The sequence below is a fragment of the Mus caroli genome, chromosome 7, assembly GCF_900094665.2.
Source record: "Mus caroli chromosome 7, CAROLI_EIJ_v1.1, whole genome shotgun sequence".
Lineage (NCBI taxonomy): Eukaryota > Metazoa > Chordata > Mammalia > Rodentia > Muridae > Mus > Mus caroli.
Genome location: NC_034576.1, coordinates 146181139 through 146201629, shown reverse-complemented (window position 1 = coordinate 146201629; position 20491 = coordinate 146181139). Strand labels below are relative to the sequence as shown.

The window sequence follows — 20491 nt, the reverse complement described above, 5'->3', positions numbered from 1 at the left end:
CCTTGACCTAGAAAGGCAGGCTAACTCCATGATGCTGAAGTCCAAGGGCCAGGCTCATGCTTCTGAGAATTTAATGAAGGAAATCGTGGCTGTCGATTCCCTTTTCCAATTAGAACATTTCCAGGCTGTAGAAGCTTAACAACAGCCATCTGATGCTGTGGTGAAGCCTCCGCTATGGCCAAGGTGAAACTGAACTGGGAGGCACTGCTCAGACCTGCCAGGGCTCGTGTGCTCCTTGAAGATGAGTTAATTTTCCTCTTTAGCCGCTCTCAGGCAGAGATATCACAAAGTAGTCGCTCAGACGCTGACCACTGTCTTCAGTGAAAAACCCATCAAGTGAAGGGGAGAGATGGCCCTTAGTTAGACTGTCAGCAGCACTAAGGATGCATCCTGCTCCCCACCCCCCACCCCCGCTGTTCTAAGAGTAACAATCAACACCCCTGCACCCAAAGTGGAACACCTCAACTTTCACATTTCCAGAGCCACCCAACTGCCAGGAGCAGCAATGTGGGGAACCCTGAAGTCTCGCTCATGAGCTACAAGTCCCTCCCAGTCACACAGAGTAGAGGGGAAGTAGCCAAAGCTAATCAGGAGGAGACAGGCAGAAGGCTGTGGAAAGGGGAGGGTGGGGGCAGGGCAGGGAGGCAGAAAAGGAGTTTATCCACCAGAGAGGAAGTGGGAACAACTGAGTTGGGAAGCCCAGCCAGAGACAAGATGAGCGGATCCTGAAAATCCAATTCTTAGAGAGGCACTGGGAACTCATTAAAAGGGAGCTGTTTCCTTCTGGCCATAAATATGGAATCTACCCCCAGGTAGAGAGATGCTATTGTTCTTCTCCCAACCGTAGAACCAGCCAGCCAATCAAAGCTCATTTGCCCTGATAAAGTAATGGGAGGAATAATTGTCCTTAGAATGAGATAATGTGACTTTTTTTCCTCCCAGAACCCTTGTTATCTGTGCTGTTCCTAGGTTCTCTTAGGACCTGAGCTCACCTGAGCCCTGACTCAGAAAAATATAATTTTTCTTTTTTTTTTTCTTCCCTTCTGTCTCTTTCTTTTGGACTATGGCCAGAGCCTCAATGAGCTGTCTCCAGGATCCTTGGCCTTTTTACTTTGGTTTTTCTGAGCTCATTCCTGGATATGTGGACTGCCTGAGACCTCTTAAGAGTGTTATCAGAAATTTCAGGTTGCCAGATTTAACTGGGGAAGTTGGGGGAGGGGGTGTCCCCCTGAAGGGTTCTTAGTCATGTTAATCAAAGAACCTAAGAGAACCTAAGATCAGCACAGAGAACAGGGATTCTGGGAGGGAAAAAAAAATCACATTATCACATTCTAAGGACAATTATTCCTCCCATCTCTTTATCAGGGAAAATGAGCTTTGATTGGCTGACTGGTTCTACTGTTGGGAGAAGAACAATAGCTTCCTTGCTACCACATAGCTGCTTTTCCTACACATGTCTGCTTACAAACAGCACAAACTGCCTTCCTCTTCTCCATTTCTCCCTCCTGGCAAGTACCCAGATTTACAGCTTGCCTGCCCTGGGGTTTTTTCTTATAGATACTAATAAGATCTACCTCCAGTCTTTTTTTCTTTCTGAGTCTGTTCTTAAATTCTTTGATTAACATGACTAAGAACCCCGCGGGACCCCCTTCCCCCAACTTCCCCAGTCAAATCTGGCAACGTGAAATTTCTGATAACACTCTTAGGTCGCAAGCAGTCCACATATCCAGGAATGAGCTCCAGCTAGACTATAGACGGATTTCTGGCTGTTAGATAAAAGACAGCATTCCTCGGAAATCTGTGAAATGTGTTTTCTGTCCCTAAAAGCAGCTATCTCCCTTACCTCTGGCAGAAGGGACAGGGCTCTCAATTGATATGCTCCTGTGGTAGCATATCAAAGCCCATACTGGCTGCCAGTGCCCATTCACAAGTACATTTCAGAGCCTCCACTCCAGCCCTTCTCCTCTCCGATCCTCCCTCTAAATCCCCTCCAGCTCACAGGCTTCTCTCCCCTAGCTGCTCCTTATAACCCAGCTGTTCCTACTGTCCTCTCACCTGCTGTCCTCTTGCTTCCTTGATATCAATACTACTCTATCACCTAATATTTTCTTGAATTCTTGTTTGTCTCTGTCTCGTGCTATCTCCACTAGTCTCTCCTGCTTCCCTGGCCCTGGACATGTCCTGTCTGCTCTCTGTTCTTTGCTCTGAACTCATCCAGAGACCTCTGGATAGTTTCCCTCTCTTGTTCATACTAAAAACCTTCCCCCTAATGGAGTGGTCACTTCAGCAGTTTCTTGACCGCACTTTTGCATAACAAACATACTCAGAGCAAAGATGTTAGAAGACAGTCCTGCCCTTGTGTTTAACATGAATGAGGGGACACCTTCCTGGTGTCTTATCATGGATCACCAGCAGAAAGGTGCTACATGCTCTTTGCTAGCCTGACCTCTGCACCCCAGCATTACACCTCAATGTGGGATTTTACTGAGTTTCTATATAGAATTTTGGTAATTCCAAACCAAGGCTTCTAACCCCAGAAGTTATCTTCTCAAAGAGAATTAAGTGGGAATTAACCATGAAGCTTAAGCAGAAAAGCAAACTATTGCTATCTGATTATGTCTGGGCTCAGAGATCCCTTCGAGCTAGATCACCTGACCTTGCATATAAAACTCCATCTCGGTATTCAACAGAGGAAGGGACGGCCCAGGATCCTAACACAGAGAAGAGATGTGGCTTGGCCAGTTTTAGTTGTTTGAAAGTGTTAGATATAAATGCCAAGTCCCTCTCCAGCTGTCAATTAAGCCATGAGAGGATTAATACCGGCAGGATGAAGGTTGCCTTTCCTTGGTTTCCTGCATGGAAAGGCCCCAGGCCTTTGCTCTCTTTCAAGCAACTTATGATGCACAAAATTCTTGATGAAAGCTTCAAAGTGGAATTTCTCGGCTGAAGCACAGGGAAGCAGGATATCATGGTAGCATTGCAGAGAAGACAGGGATGGGAGTTTCCTTGGGTTCTCATGATGACTCAATGAAACCACAAAGAAAACCAGACTCTTCGCTTTCAATCTCTCCAACAGCAATCCAGCTATGCACTATAAAGCACACTGGGTCGTCGTCACTCAGAGTAAACACAAAATCCTAAGCACCGGTTCCTATATTGCAAAAGCATAGATGGACAGACAGATGCTTGAAGGTTTGCTTGAAGGAGGGAATGAGTGAGTGGGTAGAAGAATGGATGGGCAGGAATATAAAAGCTGGATGACTGAGTTGGTGGGTAGATAGGTATGTGGGCAATGGATTGTAAGAGGACATGTAAGAGAACATGGTGACATCGTCCTGTGATCTCAGCACTTTGGGGACTGAGACAGAAGGAAGGATCATGAGTTTATGGCTAGTCTGGGATATATATCAAAGCTGTTGAGAGAGAGAGAAAGAGAGGGGGAGGGAGAGAGAGAGAGAGGGAGGGAGGGAGAGAGAGAGAGAGAGAGAGAGAGAGAGAGAGAGAGAGAGAGAGAGAGAGAGAGAGAGAGAGAGAGAGAGAGAGAGAGAGAGAGAGAGAATTTGATTCTGAATTCATGACAGTGTTTGCTTTATCCCTGAGGGGAAGAGACTGGAAATGAGGACAACAAAGGCTGACTATACCAGTGAGGCTTAATCTTATCACTAAAAAGTTGAAGATTGTGGTCATAGATCTGTGTAATAGACACCCTGGAGCTTGTATGATATTTATTATTCTTGACATTTTCCCTAAATGAGAAATAAAATATACTTTTGAGGCCCTCAGGTCTACTCAGCCTCCCGAAGCCTGGCTAGATGGATAGGTAGTAGTTATGACCACTGGTTCTTTGAACTCCAAGCCTCTGAACGAGGACCATTATCGATATCATTTACTATACAGCTGTATTTGTGACTTTCCTCATTGATGAGACAAAAGCAACTCAAGGAAGGGAGAGTTTATCTGGCTCGCGGTATGAAGGCACAGGCCACCATGGCGGAGAAGGCATGGCGGCAGGACTTACATCCACAGTCAGGAAGCAGAGACAGAGGGAAGTAAAAGAGAGCCCACTCTCTCCTTTTTATTCAGTCCAGGATTCCAGCCTATGGAATAGGTCTGCCTGAATCCAGGGTGGGTCTTCCCACCCCAGTTGAGCCTCTAGAATGCCCTCACAGACACTGGGAGGTGGGTCTCCCAGGTGATTCCAAAGCCAGTCAGGTTGGCAATGGAGATAAAGCAACATGTCAGTCCTGTTGGGTGGCTTTTCTATCAGAGCAGAAAATGGGCCCAATCAAACTCACAGTCTGGTAATCTCTAGCCAGGCCTTTAGTCCTGAACAAACCTCCTTTGGGTGAGCACTGAGCAAGTAGAAAAGAGAGTCCATTCTGGAGCAGTGAGTAGGGCTGAGTTTCCAAGCCTGATGACCCAAGTTCAATCCCTGTAACCTACATAGTAGAAGAGAGAACTAACTCCCATGAGTTGTTCTCTGACTTCCACACATGAGCCATGGCTCACATACGCACCTACAAATAAAGTCTTATTTTCAAACCATACAAGGATAGTTCATTCTGAGAGAGATGAGCCAAATGAAGTCAGCCCTAGGCTCAGAAGAACCTTTTGACATAGGAGTTCTGCACTTCTGACTTGATCAGGGAGACTGTCTTATGATGTTTAAGAAGTCAGTCAGTATGGCTGCTTTACCCCTTCAATCCTAGCACTGACGAGGCTGAGGCAGGGGAATTGCCAGAAGCTCAAGGGTCAATCTGATCTACATAGAAAGATACGATGTGAAAAAATTCAAAAACAAGAAACAACCAGGACCCCAGTGGATTTGCGAGTGTTGGTGTGTGCATAGATATGAGGTGACAGATATGTCTCCCATAGGAGAGACAGGACTCTAAGGAGCGGCGTCTCCATCCCTCAGACCATATCCCTGTGAGCGCACTTACCATTTGAGTGCAGAACAGGGAGAGCCAGAAAGATCCATGAGAGGACAGTTGGCTAGTCAGTGCATGAATCCCTCCAGGGACTAGAGAACTCGATGACTGGGGGGCTGTGCCCCCCACCTGTGAATACCCTAAGGTTCACTGAAGCACTCACTGTCCATGAGTGAACAGTGCGGTTATATGAATTACGATGAGGTTTTGTTTTTGTTTTTGTTTTAAAGAAAGAAAATGGAGGCTGAGGAAATGATTCGGCAGCTAAAGACTTGCTGTGCTAGCATGAGGCCAAGAGTTCAGATCCCCAGAACCCCGTAATCCATCCTCAGAAAAAGGATCCCCAGAGCAAGCTGCTACTAGCAAGCCTAGCCATAGGACAGATGAGCTCTGGGTTTGATTGAGAGACCCTGCCTCAACTGACAAGGTGGGAAAGCCACAATCAAGGATGAGTCTCTACATTCACCTCCGGCCACCACACCCACAAGCCACACAAGCATACCAACTCACGCACATATGCAAACATGCATATACACACATGTATTCCAGCTGCCACACACATAAGCACACCAACTCACACATACATGCAAACATGCATATACACACATGTATACCACACAAATACAAAATGAGAAAGAAAAAGAAAGAAAATGGTCTTAGTCTCAGAAACATCCATGACATGGGCACTCTATTTCAAATTGATTGACAGGTCACTGTTAAGGGCTCTGTAAACTCCTCCCCTCCACCCAAGACTCTGTAAGAGCCTGTGGCTCTGATCTTATCATTCTTGTCCTTGGCCCTGTCACCAGGGACTTATGCAGTCCCTCCTCTCCCTGCCAGTTCTGTACCTGGCTCCCTACCCTGCTGTTTCTCCTTCTCCCCAGGAGTCTCCCTCTTTCCAGCCTTCCTCCAGCCAGAGCAGCCAAGGCCATATGCACAAATTCAGTGAAATCACATGCTCTGAACAGAACTCACTCGGCCACCAAAACCACCATGCCCTGGCCATGTCTCAGTCCTCCCCTATGGCCATACATTCTGCTGTGAGAGAAATCACAACTCCAAGACGGCCAAAGGCCTGAGAAAGTCAGGCGGAGCTCCTGTTGGATAGAGCAGTGTCTGAGCTCTCTTTGGGGTAGCTAGAAGTCCTATAAGAGCCAAATAAGGCAGTGACCACCATGATGCTGAGTGAGATGCCAGTCACTGAAGCTACTGACTTGTGGCTTGATCTACTTGGAAATGTCCAGAACAAGAAAAACAGAGACAGAGGGTAGAAGCACATTTGTCAGGCTGGCAGTGGGCATGAGGGATCTTTCCGGGGTGTTGGAGTGTGTCAAACCTGGATGAAGTCAGTGGGCAAACAGCTTGCTAAGTTCACTAGAAATTGTTGACCCGAATGCTTAAAACAAACAGAGTCTGGGATCTATAAAAACCTACAAATCAATAAAGCTCTTTTGACTGTTTAGAAGAGAGGGCACTACTTTTTAAAAGTAAACCTAGCTGAGGAAGATGCTCAGAGCTGGGCCAGGCGTGGGGGAAGGGAAGAACTATGTTCTAGGCTGCACCCAGACTCAGTCAGAGGCCTCTGGGCTTCCACAGAGGGTCCAAGAGGAGCGAGCTCACAGTTGACAGAAGTCGTTATGTTAGGGATGTGGTGATGGTGAGCCCAGGGTTACAAGCAGAAACTGGGATACCTGCTGGATGGATAGTATAAGGAGCCAGCTGTCCCTGAGCTGGGGAGGGAAGATAAGATAATGACATGCACAGGGGGGAGCTGAGATTCCAGGGAAAAGAATTCTGCAGACAGGAGCCTCTGGCAGGAATCAGAGACTGGGAATGGTGAGCTGAGAGCTACAAGGTGTGAGCTAGCTGCAAGCTGAGATCTAAGCTAGATGTGGGGCTTTGACTAGGGAGCAAGGCACTGGAGACCTAGCCCTCTGCTGGAGGTCTGTTAGTGACTTGGCTAAGACACTTACTTAATCATTAGTCTAAAATTTAGTGACTAGTGAGATGATGCTGTTGGGAACAAGATGGCAGGTGAACCATATGGAGCCAGCATCCTCTAGGCAGTGCATATTAAAGAATCCAGAACGAATCTTCGTGATGTGGAATGAAGGTGCCACCATGCCTAAAAACCTTCACCAACTATATCTGCTTTCTAAAAACATAGACACCATGAGCTGTGGAAGACATATCACATTCTCTCCTCCCATGGTGCCAAGAACACCAAACAGCTGGTCAGGGTGATATGTTGCATGCCAGCCTTCCTGCACTCTCTTAGCATGGATGGTCACTATGGTCCCTCCTTCTCAGCTACTGGACAGGAACATGGGTTCAAGTGTCTTTGTTCCCCTGGTACTCAAAAGCACAGAACATTTCATACATGTAAGGCCAGCTGGACAGTCACCTGCCCATGACCAAAAGCACAAGAGGGAGATGACCACACTGTGCCCAGAGCTGCAGTTCCATCTCAATGACAAATGTAATGGTCAAGAGTGCTTCTGAGCCAGGAAAATTAGGTAGACCATTCAGACGCAGGTGATGGATGGTTGCTGATGGGGGAGGCAGGGATAGTGACATGGAGAGGAAATGACTTCTAGGAGTGCCAGATCTGGAGCAGTGGCTTCTGGGAGGTACATGAGCGAGAGAGGGAGAGAGAGTCAAACACAGAGAGAGGAAGGATGAACGGCAATAAATTGTCTTTAAGGGGGTCAGGGTGGTAGATGAAAAGCTTTTTGCTAAATGAAATAACCCATAGGAAGATACATCTATGTCATAAATGGAAGTACTAATTAAGGAAAAAGGGGCCAGCCTTGTTTCCCTGTAGCGGCTGCCAGGAGATGAGCCAGGGAGGTGGAGTGGAGGGGATGGGGCTTGGACTGATAGCTTTGGCTGAGCTCCTGGTGCCAAGCCTGACTGGAGGTTGAGGGGCTGCTGCTGGGAACCCTCGAAAGCCCCTCCCCCCACTCCGCAGTACTCCTCTGCCACCTCCTCCCACCCCACTCCGCAGTACTCCTCTGCCATCTCCTGGGGATAAATGTGGGTTCGATCATTGCTGCTGTGCAGCTCGGCCACAACCAGCGCTGTACCCACTCCCTCATTCACTGTTCTCCAAAAATATAACAGAAGAGCCCACTTTGCTTGGTACTGATTTGGTCACATGCCACTTTTTAAAAGGCCACATTGAATGGCCACTGCCAGTTGTATACCACATTCGGAATGATGCAGAAATGTGCTTCAACTTGCTTCTGGCACCCTTTATCAACCCTTCCCAGTCCTCTAAAACCACCACCCAGCCCCTGCTCAGCCAGGGCTCCAAGGGTGCCTTGTCAGTACTGCCCAAGGCTTTCCTGGCCTAGGCTCACAGGAGTTGTGAGCTCAGAAATAGCAGGCAGCAGAAGACAGCAGGGTTGCGCCTCATGGGACAGTGAAGGACAGCCCCACAGCTTCTCCAGGCACCGCCACCCAGTGTGTAGACACTGGGGGCCCCTGGGGCAAGCTGGCTGGCAGCTCCACTCAGCTCCTCCGGGCAGGATTCCAGGAACTGTGTCATGTCCCCAGCTAGAAAGAGGATTTAGCCCGCAAGGGACAGCATGCGGGAACAATGTCCGCTCTGTTGCTGACAACTCATACCCGTGGGATTGCCTGTCTCTGCCTCCAGTGGCTTTGTTTGTCTTAAACAGAATGAAGTGAAATGGTCTTTAGAAAGTTCCAGAACAGATTACGCTCCTGAGAGAGCCCTTCCGGTTACAAAGTGCGATTGCCCTCTGGTCTTCAGTACTAGGTGACCAGGGCAGCCTTTCCCAGCATGTCCAGTAACCTAGTGCAAACAAGCAGACGCAGGACCTGTGGGAGAAATGGGCCTGTACCACAGTAAAGGTGACCAGCCAGGAACTGTCCAAAGCAGGCAGGGAACATGGAGCTTGGGCTTGCCAGATGTCAGTTCTGTGGTTGCTCATGCTATACCACACTAGGCTTCTCCTCAGAGTCCTGTGAACCCTCCTTAGTCACCTAACCCATCCTGGATGCTAAGGAACACTATGGCAGCTGGTATGACTCAATAGACCTCCCTCGGTAGGCGTGCATGCACATGCACACACACACACACACACACACACACATGCAGCAGGACTAGACTGTGGTCCCAGGACTGTTTGCCACACAAGCTGCTCAGTAGACACCTTCCCACACTGAATACCAGTTGCATGTATAAACTAGGCCTGGGTACCTGGCAGTCAGTGGGCACATCATGGGCCTTTTGCTCAGCGGGTTTTCAGACCTTAGACCATCTGCTCTGTCTCTCACCGGCTCCCTTCTGATCCTCCATGTTCCTTCTACAAAATGGGGTGTTTGCTGGTACACTATTCACAGCAGCTCACACAGATGTCTGATGCATGAATAGAGAAAATACAGTGTATGCCTGCAATGGAATCTTAAATAGCCATAAGGAATAAAGTCGTGACATTTGCAGGAAAATGAATGAAACTGGAGGCTGTATTATTAAGCAAAATAAGCCAGACTCAAAGAGACAAATATTGCATGTTTGCTCTCATATGAACAACCTGGATTTAAATGTGTGGTAGTGAGGGGGGAGTAGGAAGGGCACTGTGAGAAGGGAGAAGACAGGCTATTTGGGAGGAGGAAGCAGACCAACAAAGAGGTAGACTGACAGGGAAGGGCAGTTGAGGGGAAGGTAGAGTGGGGACAGGGAAGGAGAGTGAGGGGAGGTAGAGGGGGGAGGGGAGAAGGCAGGTAGAGGAGGGAGGGAAAGGGACAAGGAAGGACAGTGGGGAGAGGTAGAGGGGGCAGGTAAGAACAGTGAGGGGAGGTAGAGGGGGGAGGGGAGAAGGCAGGGGTAGGGGGGAGGGAGGGAGCAGGGAAGGAGTGAGTATTGGTGGAGGGAGAGGGAAAGGGGCAGGGAAGGACAGTGGGGGGGAGAGGGGGAGGGGCACATGGAGGTGACAAGGGAGATGGAGGGGGCAGGGAAGGACAGTGGGGAAGAAGATGACCAAGAACAAAGTTTAATTGCATGTATGTACGAAAATGTCACAAGCAAACGCACTTCATGTGTTATCAAAGAGCCTTACTAAAACCTTCAGCACATGCTGAGCCTCCCTGGTGACCAGGCTGCTGTATGGTTCTGTCTCCTCCCAGCTGTGCATCACCAAGGTTCTATTTGAACACCTAAGATTCTGGTCCTCTCCATAGGTGTGTTAGCCTTCAACAAAGATGCTCAGACCCACTACCAAGGTCAAGGTTGTTACAAAGACTCCACAGAACACATTCAAGACCTTAATATGGTGTCGGTCATGAGGTCAACATTCAGGAAACCATTTAACACCTTTTGGTATAATTATGTCACACTGGGATTCCTCCTGCATGGGACACACCCACAGGGATGTGTTGAGTCAGGATCAGCTCGAGGCAAGGCTGCATCCTGCCTGGGGGCAGTGAGTCCCACCCATCCTGAGGATAGACCCCAGCAGAGAAGAAGTGTACTATGGTCTGTACCTGCTCCCAGCAGCAAAACCCTCACCACTCCCTCTGCCCTCCCAGCTTTGATGTTCAGGTTCTAGGTCTGTCACCCTAGAGTGCTCTTACAGTCTGTAGCATGTGCACCTACGCCAATAGGCAGTTCTGGGAAATAAAGATTAACCAGATAAAACACTGTAATGGAAGGATAGCTCAAATGGATGGTGGGGCATGGGCTCTCTACTTTGGAGACCAACACTGAGGGAGACAGTCTCTGGGAATCAAGTAAGTCAAACTAAATGATGTAAAATACAAAAGCCAGCCTAGAAAAATCCCAAGGAGGACTCAGGCATTACACATGGTCAGAACCGACCCGATCCAATGATCTGTGAGATACAGAAGGCTGTGGTAGGAGGAGTGCCTCTTCCCTCTCATTGCCGCTCTCTCCCCCTCCTTGGGTGAGAGATAAGGTTATGGAACCAGCTGTTGGGAGACCCTTTAGGCGGTGCTCTCCACTGAGTGATGGGGGCAGAGGGGGCCCATCGGTGATGAAGACACTTAATCTCTGTTCAGGGGACTTCCCAAGGAAAAGCACTTAAGATAACGTTTGGAAGAAAAAAGATAAAGAGATAACTGCCCAGCCCTCTAGAAAGATTCACACACACACACACACACACACACACACACACACACACACACACACACCCCAGACAGACAGGCAGGCAGGCAGGCAGGCAGGCTGGCAGACTGATATATCTAACTTCTCAAGAGAGCTAAGAGGGCTCACTCTTGTGCTCTAGGCCCACAGAAGGAAGGCTGGAGTGGGCTGGGCAGGGATGGACGGCTTAGGCAACAATAAAGGCAGAGAAGAGAATGGTGGGGAGAGAGCCGCTCTGCTCTCAGTGAAAACTGGCCCCTCAGAGGAAGGACTGTCTTAAGAAACATTATACTCAGGAGGGAAATAATCAGACATCAGAACATATCCCAAACAACAGCTCCAGAGAATACTTGTCAGAAGCAGAGAGTACGAAGCTATGAAAACAGATCGTACTCCAGATCAGAGAATCCTGGGGACAAACAGCTCCAGCCAAATGCCTAATACAAAGACACTGGAGAACTCAACAGAGAGGGACTGAGATGCAGACACGGAGCAGAAACTCCCAGAGTGACATTACCTGGTTTCCCTGATAGACAGGAGCCAGGAGAACAACATGGGAAATGCCACAGAATACCAGGAAACTACCTAGCAAGAACAACAGGCAAACTCTCAGGCCACACTTCCAGGAAGGACCAACAATAACCCCTTTCAGGGCTAGAGAGATTATACTGTTCTTGAAGAAAACCTGAATTCAGTTCCCAGCTCCCAAGTCAGACAGCTTACAACTGCATGCAAATCCAGCTCCAAGGTTGCCCACTTCTAACCTCCACAGGCACCTGCCTCAGCATGCACTCACTCCCGCTCTGTCTCTCTCTGTCTCTCTCTGTCTCTCTCTGTCTCTCTCTGTCTCTCTCTGTCTCTCTCTNTCTCTCTCTCTCTCTCTCTCTCTCTCTCTCACACACACACACACACACACACACACTAGGAGCTAGGGACCAGCACATGCCTGAGTTCTGCTCACAGCATCACATAAAACATGCAGGATTGTGGTGGCACATGCCTTTAATCCCAGCACTCAGGAGGCTGAAGCAGATGGATCTGAATCTGAGGCCAGTTTGATTTACACAGCAAGTTCCAGGACAGCCAGGGAACACAGAGAAATCCTGTCTCACCAAACAAACAAACAAACAAACAAACACCAGGTATGTTAGAGAAATGTCTCAGTGGTTAAGAGCACTGACTGCTCTTCTAGAGATCCTGAGTTCAATTCCCAGCAACCACATGGTGGCTCACAGTCATCTGTAATGGGATCTGATGCCCTCTTCTGGTGTGTCTGAAGAGAGTGACATATATATATATATATATATATATATATATATATATATATATACACATACACACACATATATATATATATATATATATATATATATATATATGGCATGGCTGTGCATGCCTGTAATCTCAGCATTTAGGATTTCGAGGCCGGAAGATCAGGAGTTCAAGGTCATCCTCATCTATTTAATGAATTTGTTGAGGCCAGCCTGGGCTACATGAAACTGTAGACCCTAACTCTAACAGTAACAACAAAAGCAGTTATAGTCTAGTGGCTGATTCAGGAGCAACAGTTTCGGCCCCAAACTATGATAGAGAGGAAAATGCATGTCTGAGCCAAAGGTGATAAAGGAACATTTTAAAATGCAGTCACCCTTCTCAGTGTTTGTAGGATCCCTGCATAGGAACAAGCTAAATTTAAATACCTAAATACTTTCATTTACAGATATGAACAAAGCAAGAAAATTTATCTGAGTTGTTACACACACACACACACACACACACACATATACACACACCATGCTATAAGCAAGGACTGGAGGAAGGTTGAGCTGCTCCTTAGGAAGACACAAAGGCCCATGGGTGTGGCTTCCAGTGCCACTGGCCCTGAGCTCAGCATCCACAATTCAGCCTCAACAGGAACTGTGGTATCTTTATAGAGAAGAAACCACACGCAGTGAGGATCAGCAGCATGTTCACAGTCATCGGGAAGCTCTGCCCAGTGCAGGGGCAAATAAAAGCGGGACCTGGGAAAGAAAAGGCTACTACAGAGGTCTCTACCCTTGCAAATAGCGTCCAGGTAGGAACAGAGGCAGGGTGACTCTGGGGTACTGGGTGCAGGCTGGGATGAGCATTAAGTAAGACAAGCAAAGTCTGCATAGAGTCCTTACCAATGGAAGAGGGAAGATTAGGATAGGGGTGGGGGTGGAGAGAGGGAAGTACAAATAGCTAGTTGCTGCTCACCAAAACTTCCAAGGTCACCTGTAATTAAGCGACCCCCCTTAAGGAAGCTGGGGAAGACAGGGAAGTGAGATACTCCCCAGGTCACCCTTTCCATCCCTCACCTTTAGGACAGATACATAGGAGGATGTGGAGGACTCCAGACCCTGGGACAGGCCTGGGTACCAAGTGAAGGAGTCTGAATCCCCAGGTGACTGCACATATGAGAGCCTGTTCCAAGAGCCTGGGAGTTGGAAAGGCAGCTCACTTTAGCAACCTGATCCATTCCTCCAAAAGTGACCCGGGAAAAGTGCAGCCAGAGGGCGAAGGCCTAACAGGAACCAGAAAATCTAGCCCTCTTCATGGGATTAATATGTCCTTGGAAACCATCTTTCTTGGAGCAATAACAAAAAAATATGAATGCTCATTGTTTCCTCACTGCCTTTTCCTCCTTTTAAACGCAAATGAATAATGTCAGGGATGTTCATTAATGAATAGTGCATGAGTGTACGTGTGTGAGTGTGTGTGTGTGTGTGTGTGTGTGTGTGTGAGAGAGAGAGAGAGAGAGAGAGAGAGAGAGAGAGAGAGAGATTGTGTGTGTGTGTGTGTGTGTGTGTGTGTGTGTGTGTGTGTGTGTGTGAGAGAGAGAGAGAGAGAGAGAGAGAGAGAGAGAGAGAGAGATCTGCACCCACGCAGCCCTCTCCAGAGCTTGCTTTCAAGAGTTGGGGGTAATGGGAGCTTAGAGAGATGCTACCCTGCCTCACCTGCCTCTTCCTGTCATCTCCCCCACCTCCCTATCCCTGCCACCTCCCTCACCCCATCACCCACTACTTCTATTCCTCACCTCACCACTCTACCATCCCATTACCCCTCTATCCCATCCCCCAACACCACTTGATTACCTCACTACCCAATCCCTCACCTCCCTCATCCCTCCACCTGATTAACACACTCACCTCTCACCCTGTCACCCCACTATCATCCCACTCCACCTTCTTCATCCTGTTGTCTCAAGAGCACATCCCTCACACTTCCTCCTGGCCTGTCATTAACTGGCATGGTCTCTTGTCACAGACATCAGAGGTGGAGCAGATTCTCAAAAGGCCCTGCCATGACCCAGTGCAATGCCCCAGAGAAACCAGAGCCTGATACCCGAGACCAGCCATGCACCAGTAATTCACAACTGTCCCTCATGGGGACAGAAGAGGTCAGGCCTATCTCTGCTTTGAGCTTCCACTTTCATCAGAAAAGCCCCAAGGAGTTAAAGAACAAGGAAGGAGAAAAGCTGAGAGGAATGGCAGAACACCAGTCCGGGAACCTCCTGGGAAGTGACGCTTGAACACAGCAACCATGGCCATCTATCACATCCAGATTGCCTCTGCACCCCCGCCCCCCACCCTCGCTAACACAAACAGCAGAAGCCAACATCCATGGGGAAGAGCCCCTCCACAAGGACAGAGCAGGGTGATCAGCATGGGCAAGCTGTGGCCTGGGGACTTCAGGGACATCCCAGGAAATGATACTGGGCCCAGGGTTCAGGGACAACCAGGTAGTGAGTGACCAGAGCCATGTGGGGAACCAAGGTACACTCAAACCAGAATCCCTTCCTCCAGAAGTGGGCAAAAACAGGCTGTCTACTTGAGCTGTAAGCAGATGAGAGGAGGCAGGGGCAGTGGGCTTCCTTCCCTGCTTAGGTATCATAGACACTGCCTACTGGTGGATGTGTTCACCATTGAACTTCATCTGTAAGACCAGGAAAGGCTCCTGTGGGTCCTTTGCTCTGGGTCCCAAGGCATGGAGGCCTGACCCAGCAGAAGGTGCTTACTATGGCCTGGACGTGGGTTGGGTATTTCTCTAGGGTTCTAGGCTTCAAATCTAATCTCGATCATGAAGTATGAAATGGGTGGAAACTGAACCCAACAAGGAGCAGTTAAAATTAGGTGAAGTCAAGTGGGGAATCCAACTCTCAAATCCTGGTAGCTACAGGAGAATAAGGAGAAATATCAGACAGAGGCATGCACACAACCCCTCACTTTTTGCCTGTGACATCCTGGCTCACCTTGGAACTCTGCTAAGAAGAAGGCCACCACCGAGGATAGACAGCCTTCGACCTTGGCCCTGTAGAACCAATGAGCCCGAACAAACCTCTTTAGTTTATACATTCCCCTGCCACAAGGTTTTACTATAGCAATGTGGAATGAATGGAGAATGCTCAATGAATATTGTAGGCTGCAATAGAAAGGAGATGCTAGGGGCAAGAAATGTCAGGGTGCTACCCAGGAGCCCTGAGTCTGGAGCACCAGCCTGTAGGCTCAGGGTGGACCAGAGCCACCCACAGCCACAGTCAGTGCTTCTAGACACAGATCTGATCAGGTGTAGAAGCACATGCTGTATGCAGGAGCTCACTCACCGTCTGCTGCAGATCCTGGATGACCACTCGAATCACCAGGGTGTTACCCTGGAGCTCCTCCATCTTCACCCCACCTGGCTTCTCTGTGGTGGCCCGGATCGTGTCATAGATGGTCTCTTCTTTGGAGCTGTCTGACTCCGAGCCCACAGAATAGTCAGAGAAACTCTGGGCCATCTCGTCCTCACTGGATGTGGGGCTGCGTGGCATGGTGCCTGGATCTCTGTGAAGGAAGGAGAAAGGAGAATAAATAAATATGAATATCAGCGAGAAGCCAGGAGCACATGGAGACTTGTTCCTGAGTCTGCCAACGTGACTGCCAGTTCACAGCATCCACATGTTTGCATGTCAGATCCCTAAAGGTGGGAAGAACTGGGCACCCCCCCACACACACCCTGCTTCCTTGATCCTGGACAGAGGCAGCAGGTAGGAAGAGGGCCAGGAATGTCCCTCACACTGTGGCAAAGCGGCCCTGAAGGAGTCCCAGCTGACTGCAGCAATGGCCACGACTATAGGAATTTACCGGATGGCTGCATTGGCAGTTTGGAACTGCCCACATAGGAAGAACAGCTACCTTTGTTTTTTTTCTTTGAGGCTAGAGTGGCAGCAGGAGAGGAAAGAACGCAGGCACGGGGTCAGAAGGCGGAGAGCTATGCTGTAATAACCCCCTACTTCAAACACAGAGTGGCTAGCAGCACAGAGTAAAAATAGTACAGAAAGACGAGGAGAGCCGATCATCTCCAGGTCTAAGAGCAGAACAGAGACCCAAGTCTTGAGCAAGCTGAAGTCAGGAGAGGCAAGGGTCCCCAGATGTAGAAGCTGGGGAAGCACCTTTCTTAGAGCCAATGTAGGGAAGGCTCCAGCACAAAAGCTCCCAGCAGGTTGCTGGTGGCTACCTCAGAGCAGGGTCTTCAGGGAGCACCTGGAAGACAAACATGGCCAGTTGTGGCAGCACACACCTGTAATGGTAGCATTTAGGAGGTGGAGATAAGAGGGTTATAAGTTCAGTCAACCTTAAAAAAATGAGTTTAAGGCCATCCTGGGCTACCAGAGAGAGGAATAAAAGCAAAATACCAAGAGAACCCAGGAAAGTCATCCAGCGATGGGCAACTGCAGAGGTGACTCCCCCACCCCCAACACGACCCCCACCCTGCTAGGAGTCCAGAAAGGGCTGAATAGATGCTTAAACTGAGGTTTCTGAGGACCTGGCAGGAAGTGTGCCACACCATACTAGCAATTCCACCTGAATAGAAATTGTGTCAAGAAGGTGATGGCCAAGTGGTCTCAGGTACCCTAGGCCTACGTCACTCAGGCACTGCCAAGCTATGGTCTCCTCTATCTGTGGGCTATGAACAAATATAAACCTGAGCTTTGTATGGAGGATCCCAAACATGACTCCAAGCAGAGGAAGAAACCTGAGGAAGATTCTCCTAGTTCTATGGTTGGAAAGCTGTGGGACAGGGACAGTCCTTCCAGACAGATTCAAGGGGCATCACAGCAGGGAGGCATCAACGAAGAAGGCACCTCTCAGGAAGGTAGAGTTAGGAATGCTGAGCCCCACAGGGCTATGTGCTTGCTGGAAAGGCCAGAGTAAGAGGAGGAGTGTTAAGCTCTGGTAAAGCTGGAAGCACTTGTGAGGGATGGGGGGGTTGTCGGTGCTGAGAGTTGTAGTTTACTGTCTCTGGGTGGGAAATAGTTAATGGAAGAAGGAAGCAAGAAAGAGGGATGGAGAAAGGGAGAGAGGGACAGAAGGAATGTTACCTCCAACCCCCTCACACACATACATATACATGCACACAGGCACACATACACACACATGCACACAGGCACACACATACATTTCAGGTTACTTTCGTGCATAGAGAATATTTTATGCTGGGAGCCACTAAGCAGAAGCAGAGGCAAGGACACTCCTGTCTCCTGGCTGGCCTAAGAGTAGAGCCTCACTTTACAAAGTTGCTCCCCTCTGGCTGCCAGGGAGGACAAAGGTCTACTTCTAGAAACAACTTTGATACTCATCATCTAGAGGACAGTCAGCCCAGGGGAACCCACATGACAGGCTGGACCGAGTGGCCTCTCTCCAGCACTGCCTCCCTGTGCTGCCCATCCAGCAGACTGTCACCTGAGATCAAGTCTTCTCTCATCTTCATTGTTCTCCTGCAGAGATGCTACCCCATGCCAGAGCTCTAAACAAGCCTTTGAGTTATTCTTCCCAGAGGCTTAGCCCAGGAAGGGGAGGGAGGTGTGGGCTGCCTGTGGTATCAACCTGCTTTTCTTTGGTGGATCTGCCTTTTGTCTCTGAACTCACAGAGCCACAAAGCAGAGACTCTAGAATACCAATAAAGGGGTTTCCCTCCTTATGGAAGGAGTGAAGGGTGATAGATGGATGGCAGATGGAGGGATATGTGGGTCCGGTAGGTGGATGGAGAGATGGTTGGATGAGACATGAATTGCTGCCTGAGTGAATATGTGCATGGGTGAGAGGTAAATATGAATGAGAAGATGATCGAGTTAATGGGTGGGTGAGTGAATGGACAGATGGATGGATGGATGGATGGATGGATGGATGGATGGATGGACATGGGTGGATGGATGGGTAGACAGATGGATGAATGTGGGGTGATAGACAGATGGGTGGATGGACAGATGGAGGGATGGACTGATGGAGGGATGGACATGGATGGATGGATGGATGGATGGATGGATGGATGGATGGATGGATGTGGGGGGTGGATGGACAGATAGATGGATGGATGGATGGAGGGATAGACATGGATGGATGGATGTGGGGGGTGGATGAACAGATGGGTGGATGGACAGATGAGGGATGGACATAGGTGGATGGATGGATAAACAGATGGATGGATGCTGTGAGGAGAGATGGGTGGGAGGATGAATAGATAATGAATGGATAGATGTGAGGATGGATGATAAAGGCCAGGTAGATAGGTGGGTGGGTGGGTAGGAGGATTGTTGTGTACATGGATGAATATATGAATGGCTGGGGTAAGTGAGTGTGTAGCTGTTTGAGTGACTTAAATGGATAAAAAAAATAGTAAGAGAAAGGGAGGAGGGATGACAACAAATACCTAACAAGGCTCTTCATAACACAAGGTAAGCTCACTGCCAGTTACTCACTCATACCGTGGCTGTTGAGAATGCTAGTACATGGGAATCTAAACCAATTGCCCACAGCTAATTCATGTCTGTTGATGAATGAAAACACACCCCCACACTCCAATGGTGCACTACTTGGCTGCACAGGTTGAGAAGGCAGCATCAGGCTCCAGCAGATGCACCTTCTGCCTACCTTGTATGCTGGGCCACCATGTGCAAAGCTAAGTCTCCTTCTGGCCTCACACCATATTGACACACAGTAGTCTTCTTCCTCAGAGGGACCACAGTGGGTATCAGCACAATCACCCAGCCACCCTTCCTGAGTTGGGGTGCTCCTCGGGGGTCCTCTTCTCTAACATGACCACCACTCTGCATCCTCCACAAGGCTCAGGAGGACAAGCACTATCTGATTCAAACGCTACATATGTGCCAAGATTGTACCTGTGGAGATAAGGGTACCCAGGCTCCTTTCTCACTCCCAAGTCCCTAATCTGGCTGTAAGTTTCAGAAAAACATGGTTGTCTCCATGTGGACATACCTCAATGTTAGCCTACAAGGCCTCAGGCTACAGCTACACCAGACCCAATCCTGGCCCATTTGGCTACTTTGAAACAGCACTAAGTTGCAGCTGCCCTATAGAAGAGGCAGAATCGACAAGGTACACCTAGCGCCACCCTTTATCACCTCTGTGCACACCACGGCCATTAGCCCTCACCATCAGGTGTCCTGGGATAACTGCACCAGTTTGCTGTCCCCATAGCCTTGGGCATGGGCCAGAGTTAGAGACTCTCTTCCCAGGTGACTTTAGAGTGTATCAAGATGATAATTTAAGTCACTATCACACACACACACACACACACACAATTAAGAATGAAAAGAAACGCCTTCTGATCCAGAGATATCATAACAAACCCCCAGATATCTGGCTTTATCACAATTGTAAGGGATCCATCCCCGACCTAGGACATCAAAGGGTAGAAGCTAGTGGCCCCTCTTCCTGGAGCCCAGAAGCCCCACAGGTCCTCAGAGACGCTCAGAAATCCCAGGTCACCTGATCACACTCCTCCCCATGAGGTTCTTCAGTAGGATCTCCCCAATGGACCTGGCACTGTTTCTTCTTGTCCAGCCCCACCTGCAGGCACAGCCCCAGCAATGAGCCCCCTTACAGGCAGGAAGTTTTGTTAAGTAAAAGATCACTCTATGTGGTACCTCAGGGCAGGGCAGGCATGGCAGAGCATACTTTTAATTTTAGCACTTGGGAAGTAGAGGCAGATGGATCTCTGGAACTTTCAGGTATCCTGGTCTACATAGTGAGATTGTGTCTCAAAAGTAACTAATTAATTAATCTGCTATCTCAGGGCTAGTGAGCCTTCCTGTATTCACTAGCTGAACACATTCGTGATTTCTACCAGCATCTTCTCAGCCACACAAGGATCCAGCAAGGCACCCAAGGTTTGGGGTTGAAGGACTCAGCCCTCCATCTTGATTAGGTACTGGCTTCAAAGTAACTTTTAGCATTCACTTGTTCATGCATGCATTATCCTCTTTTTAGACTTATCTTTATCACTTGTGCCTGTGTGAGTACATGCCACAAGAGTGCAGGTGCCCGTGGAGGCCAGAAGAGGGCATAAGAGCCCCTGGAACTGGAGTTCCAAGTGGCTGTGAGCAACAGGGACAGAAATCTGTTTTCTGGAA

At 48.9% G+C, this 20491-nt stretch overlaps 1 protein-coding gene across 1 annotated transcript in view; it reads right to left on the bottom strand.

The window, feature by feature from the left end:
* The window catches only part of Shank2 (SH3 and multiple ankyrin repeat domains 2), a 449788-nt gene that overhangs the window by 380606 nt on the left and 48691 nt on the right, over positions 1-20491 (bottom strand). The window contains exon 3 of the mRNA XM_029479123.1: positions 15683-15902. Coding sequence (XP_029334983.1) covers positions 15683-15889 — 207 coding nt within the window. The 5' untranslated portion in view covers positions 15890-15902. The remainder of the gene's footprint in view (positions 1-15682; positions 15903-20491) is intronic.